This window comes from Silene latifolia, chromosome 2 (assembly GCF_048544455.1).
Source record: "Silene latifolia isolate original U9 population chromosome 2, ASM4854445v1, whole genome shotgun sequence".
Taxonomy (NCBI): Eukaryota; Viridiplantae; Streptophyta; class Magnoliopsida; order Caryophyllales; family Caryophyllaceae; genus Silene; species Silene latifolia.
The window spans coordinates 38,543,408-38,550,164 of NC_133527.1; the positions used below are offsets into that span (position 1 = coordinate 38,543,408).

Sequence of the window (6,757 nt, forward strand, 5' to 3'; positions counted from 1 at the left end):
TCCATCTCATGGACAAACAAAATTGCGTCTCTTAGAAAGAGGTAGAAACGATCGTTTGATTAGTTCAACACACTTCTCTTTGCAAATAGCTCTATTATATTCCACTTTTAATAGGTCACATAAACATATAGAACATACTCCGTATATAAGATTTGGAGTAAAACAATTACTACATAAAATTTCAAAATCAATTAACCAAACTAGCAATAATAATGGAACTTCCAAAGTTTAAAACATTATTGCTAACCATTTTATTTTTTCTTATCCACGTTCAACAAGCATTTTCTCAATATCATTTCTTTGGTTACTATTGTGACCAAATAACTGGGAACTACACAAAAACCAGCGCATACAAAAAAAACCTGGACGTTCTCCTTCCAAAGCTCACGGTCCAAGCGTCAACCGAGCTGTTCAACAATCACTCGGTGGGCAAAGGCGTTGACAAAGCCTACGGGTTATACTTGTGTAGAGGCGACCTTAACGAACAACAATGCCACGATTGTGTGGATGCCGCAATTGTAAGCATAGGCGAGAAATGCCCTGTTCAAATCGAAACAATTGTTTGGTATGAGGAATGTTTGGTTCGATATGCCAACCGGTCCATTTTCGAGTACGAAGACGAAAGTCTTTTGACTTATTCTTGGAGTGAATCCAATGTCTCTGACGCCAAAAAGTTTGACAAAATATTTAGTTTGGCTGTAGATGAAACGATCATGGAAGCCGCCTATAACGAGACTATCAACGGTTTTGCGACAGCCGAGACGAATCTCTCGTTGTTTGAGACGGTGTACATTATGGGGATATGTACACCGGATATTCTTGGTAGTTTATGTGAAAGATGTCTAAGAGTTGCGTTAAGTAGTATGGCTGGATGTTGTGGTACGTCAAGGGTGAACTTGGCCATGTACTTGCCTAGTTGCTGGCTTAGATATGACTCTGCCCCTTATATCATGAGTGACGGCAGTGTCCAACCGCCGACCTCGCCTCCACCACCAACCCATAAGGCTAGCAACTGGCCCTTGCCACTTCCACCGCCAACTAAAGAAGGTACGTATTGGTTATAACTCCCTATCCATCCCAATTTTATTGTCCGCTTTTGCCTTCTTAATTTTTTCCAAAATAAGTATTACGTTCTACTAATTTTGAGTAAGGAGTAGAGACGATTTTTGATATTCTTTTCGACATCACTATTGCTTAAATCATCGGAAAATAGTAAGTATGACGATAATAATTGGATGGAGGTAGTAATTATTTGATCATCGTTTTAGTTTGGGATTGCAATAAACCCAACCTAATTAATGGAATTTGAATCTACATACATGAAATATATTGGGACGAAGCCAGTAATTTAAAAACCTGTTTATATATTTTTTATTTTATTTTTTTGTGGGATATTTTAATATGAGTTGAACAAATAATTGAGACGAACGAGAGCAATTTAAAAGACGTGGATCAGATTTATTGAATTTGATACCTTGCAAATTATAGCTTCGGTCTTAAATTTTGGTATCCAATGAGTTCTAGTCGTATTTAAATATGGATTACATGTCACACATTTGAGTATGGGTTAAATGACAATTCCTTAGTTTGAAACATGGACAAGGTGACGAAGTAAGGATTAACGATTAGGGAAGAAAAAGTTCAGTAGGAACAAACAACTAAGCAAGTAATAACATAAGGCAAATTGCAAAAAAGTTTAAAGTAAACCGTTCGCATTTTTCAGTGTTTAGAGGGAGTGCGAGCCCCTCAATGGGGACTATAATGTACTCTTAAGTTGGTAAGCTAGTTGAAATGGCAGATGGACATTAAAATTATATCAACTTATATAGAGACGTATTATCAGTGACGGATCTTGACGTAAACGGTAGATCAGGGGCTGAGGTCTAAAACTCTAAATTACTAACTTCGTGTATGATTATCTAAGACTTAACCCAATTGAGTCAAGGGGGATCGGATGACAAATTTACACTGAATTATAAGGCCCCCTTTCCTGAAAAACTAAGGTCCTCCAGTGTGTATAATTCCAATTCATCTGACAAGTTTTGTTGAAACTGTACTTTATTTGCAGCGGTGTCCACAGGGACAACACTATCGCCACTATGGGTTTGCTTTGCGCTTTGGTTTCTGATGACACTTGGGATACCCAATAATGTTATGGCCGCATTGTAATTTTTGTGAAAGGCTTCTTATAAGAATTGTAATTAATGAATTACAAAGTACAATGTTTCTTTGTATGATTGTTCTCCCATTCTTTCATCAGCTTTCTCAAGCAAAGGTTATTTTGGTCACTGGATCTATACCTGAAAAATGAGTATCCTGTATTTTCTAAACAAATATGTATTTTTCTGACTACCCAAGTTGTGGGTTGAGATTTTGAGACGATGGAGTTGTTTAAGTTGAAATTTTAAGCGCAATTATATGTGTATCACAAATTCTTATTATAAATGGACCATATCTGTCTATAACTATAGATGGATAATGTCCTCTCACAAATGAAAGTGGGTAGTGCAAGTGGGTGGTAACTGGTAATGGATGTCCCACTTGCCCTTCCACTTTAATTTTATGAGAGGGTAGACCGATAGTGGCCGACTATAATGAAAATGACTTTTTGTGTATCCCCCTTATATAAAAGTGACTAAGAATTTTTTTTTTGGGAATTATGGATGAATAGTTGAATTGTGTGATGAATAGTTGAGATTTTCTGGGCCGGGTATCATGTTTAGTGGGCGGGTTTGGTAGCTAATTTGGCGGGTTATTGTGGTACTTCTCATGGGTTTATTCACTACTCAGTTTAAGTACCTCTAACAAACAGTCCAACTCGGCATCAATACTATATATTAGATCCAGAAACTAAGGGATTTCAATGTAATTAAAGAAAGGTATACAAATTAATTATACTATATAGTTTTAAATCAATAGCACCGTGTGATGGACCCGATTAAGGGATCTCAATGCAAATATTATATAGTTTGGGTTAAAATTAAATTATATAGAAGCTTGGTAATTTTCCTAAACATTTGTAAGAGACTAAAACATGGCCAATTTCCTTAGAATAAAATAATTAATTAAGATGGTCAATTTTAAGGAGACTAAAAGAAAGAAGATGCTTGATAATTTTCATAAATATTTATAGAAGACTAGAAGACGGTCAATTTCTTTAAAATAAAATAATTAATTAGTATAAACATGCACACTTGTGTTATTAATTATTATCATCATAAAATTATATATTAAATTTAAAATCTATGCAAGTTTATTAAACTTTATAGTTTATTAGATGTATAGAGATGTTAATTATTTAACATAAAAAAATAATATAAGTAGGTTATAAATAATTCAAGTTATATTCCATAATATATAATATTGCATAATTATTTCGATTTGATTTAATGCATATATGTAATATATTTATATAAATATATAATCCTCTTAAAATTGCATGCCTAAGTAATAAAAGTAATTCGCCAGTAAAGAAAATAATTGTAGTAATATTGGATATAATTATATGATTGTAATCACTCATTTGAATAGTAAAAGTAACAATATTATCAACGAGATTAGTAAGAGTGGTAGAAACAACAACGGAAGTAGTGAAATAATCAATATTAATGCGGCAATAGTGAAAGTAACAATAATTACGGCGGGAGTTGTGAAATTATCAATATTAATGCGGCAGTAGTGACAGTAACAATAATTACGACGGGAGTAGTGAAAGTAGCAATGATTACGGGCAAGTAGTGAAATGTTATTACTATTGTTTCATTAATAAGACTAAAATATAATTAATAGCGGAGTAGTGAATTTGTCTCAAAATTTATTCCATCGTAATTTTAGGATATGTTATAAAATAAAATATAAAAATGATAAATTTATGGGTTATGCAACTTTAAATAATTTTATTTAATGAAAAAAAAATTAATGGTAAGTAGTGGTAGCCCGGGCGAAGCCGAGCACCAATACTAGTATGACAATAAACAACAATCCAACTCGACTCTCCTCTACTCAATTCCTCTCCTCATTTCTCATCCACCGCTTATTTTTCTGCTCTTTTCTCAACCACGAACAGTCCAACTCGAAATTCTGGTCGGTCAAAGTTTATTCGTTAAAAACGTTTGACCAACCATAACTACCGGCTACGAGTTCAAAAAGCGGTGAATTTTTTTTTTAAAATTTAAGGCTTTGACGAGATAATTGGTTTGAAAAAAAACTATCGTTTTCTGAACTCGTAACAGAGAATAATTATTGTCGGTCAAAGTTTTTTTGTGAAAAACGAGGGGTACACCTTAGAAAACGAAAAAGTTTAGGGGTATACGATAGAATATCCCTTACTTGATTGTATAACCGTAGGGTTCACAACTTTTACTTACTATACTTCTAGCCCATCGAGTTTGTCAGAAGTTATTTATGAATCCGGTGAATTTTCATGAGACATAAAACTTGTTCAAAAATTAAAAATAAAAGTTCAAATTTATGGCTGACTTCGTTAGATTGTAGACATGCTTTAGCTTTTATATCTAGAGAATTTTTGGACTTTGTTTGGTTTTTGTCAAGAACCCTTGGCTTAGACCATTTCCTTTTTGATTAGTTGGCCGTGTCTAACAATCAAACTCCACACGATGGACAATTTGACCGCAATCTTTCATAATGATCAAGTTGATGTATATATAAACACCATTGGTCGAAGTAGGTGACTTTAAATCAATAAATAAAATTCCAAGAAATATACAAAATACAAAGCTTATTAATTAACTCAAAGTCCTTTGAAAAAAATAAAAAATAAATAACTAAGTCAAATCCAAAAATATTTAAAATTGTTTACAGCATTTGAATCAATGAATCATTCATACTTTCGAACCTCATATATGTACAAGAAAATAAGAAATAAGTAAAATAAAATTAACATACTTTCGTCAAATATGGTAAGCAAAAAAATTACTCTCATCTTTTTCCTTCACGTTACACTTGTTTTACTTCTCCAAATTGCCCATGCCGAAGAACAAATCGTGTTCCAAGGTAGTGTTTGTAGGAGAATGGACAATGTAACTGCTGATAGTGCATACCATGACAACATCATTTCCGTCCTTGACAAGCTTATCAATCAATCATCTATCTCAAGGTTCTTTAATACCTCCTCCGGCGATGGCCTTGACCGTGTCAACGGTCAATACTTTTGTCGGCCTGACCTCGACTTGGAGACGTGCAACTCTTGTGTCACTACCGCTGTGCCTTTTTTCAGCCAAATGTGCTCCAACAAGAAGCAAGCCGTTGTATGGTACTTTCTACTTACCTTCTTTTCGTCTAATTAATTACGGAGTACTTTTTTCACGTTGTGCTTAAAGAGTAGCTACCGGAAAATCTCTAAAAATGCCGAAAAAATAGTTAAAATTATTGGTTTATATTTGCTACCGGAAAATCTCTAGAAATGCCGAAAAATTAGTTAAAATTATTGGTTTATATTTGCTACCGGAAAATCTCTAAAAATGCCGTAGTAGCAAATATATTATACACCAAGAAGAAATTTTGCTACCCCAAATTATATATGCTACCCGAAAATTTTATCCATAACCCATTGTCTTGAATTATTGATAATGATAAACCCAAATCGTAGTTGTAGTATTTCTTTATTTGCACGAATTATTGATAAAGATAATTTTATGTCTAACCCATTGTCTTGGACAGGTACAACCAATGTATGGTTCAATACACTAATCGAACCGTCTCCGCCACCCTACAAACAGAACCATCAAACGAATGGGCGAGCTCTTTCATTGTATCTGAACCGGACATTTTCCCGGACATACGTAATAAGACCTTGGACGATGTCATAGCAAGGGCGTTAATGCCAGAGAATAAGGACCGTTTTGCCACCGGTAATGACACATTTACAATTTGGGAAGGGTTCTATGCAATGGTTTGGTGTACTCCTGATATAACATTGGCTGAGTGCGAGACTTGTTTGAATACTGCGGTGGATAGAATTCCAGAAGACGGTTTGGCACAACATATTGTTGTCCTAATGCCTAGTTGTTTGTTAAAGTATGAAACGGTCCAATTCATCTTCCCGGAAACGTCTACGCCACTTACTCCGTCCGATCCTTGATCGTCCTCGCCATCACCTATTGCAGGCTGATTTCATATTTTTATAATATCAATGTGTTTGATTGATTTATGTGTCATTGGAAAACTGTTTATAGAATGATTTGTATGGTGGAGTTACTTTTTATGTGTTTGCAACATTGTGTAACAGTTTCTTTGTTTCGAGTAAACCTTTTGCTTCAGATTTTAGGAAAGGCAACTACATAATACTTGTGGACTAGTGGTGTGACTCTTTCGAGTCACACTTCTTACAATCTTACAACAGTAATAAGCGTAAAACTAAAATAAACATACTTTAACTTTCGATGAACAACATTGATCCAGACATCAACTCAAAACCCGCCATTCTCTTATGTGGGATTTGGTTAAAACTATGACAATAGATGGTTTCTTAGCTTGAGACTTCTTCGTTGGCCGTGGTGGTGGTGGTTATGTTGAATCTTAAAAAGGACGTAATGCACAATAGACCCTAAGCCAGACCAACTCCACGAATCCAGGATGCATGCACTAGCTATTTAGAGGCGACTTCTTTTGAATTACTCGGGTCAAGCAAGGCAAAAGTCGAATTGAACAAAGAAATAGGGTCAATAATTAAATACCTAGTTTAAGAAAACTACTTAAAATGCAAAAATTTAAAGTTGAAATCAATAAAAGAAAAGTT

At 34.4% G+C, this 6,757-nt stretch overlaps 2 protein-coding genes across 2 annotated transcripts; both read left to right on the forward strand.

Moving 5' to 3' along the window:
• Positions 1–212: 212 nt before the first annotated feature.
• LOC141639702 (antimicrobial ginkbilobin-2-like protein) lies at positions 213–2,313 on the forward strand. Its single transcript, XM_074448763.1, has 2 exons — positions 213–1,047; positions 2,069–2,313. The coding sequence occupies exons 1-2, from the start codon at positions 213–215 to the stop codon at positions 2,167–2,169; spliced, it is 936 nt and encodes a 311-aa protein (XP_074304864.1). The 3' UTR covers positions 2,170–2,313.
• A 2,717-nt stretch (positions 2,314–5,030) lies between these two features.
• Positions 5,031–6,100, forward strand: LOC141639708 (cysteine-rich repeat secretory protein 9-like). Its single transcript, XM_074448770.1, has 2 exons — positions 5,031–5,272; positions 5,680–6,100. The coding sequence occupies exons 1-2, from the start codon at positions 5,031–5,033 to the stop codon at positions 6,098–6,100; spliced, it is 663 nt and encodes a 220-aa protein (XP_074304871.1).
• Positions 6,101–6,757: the final 657 nt, after the last annotated feature.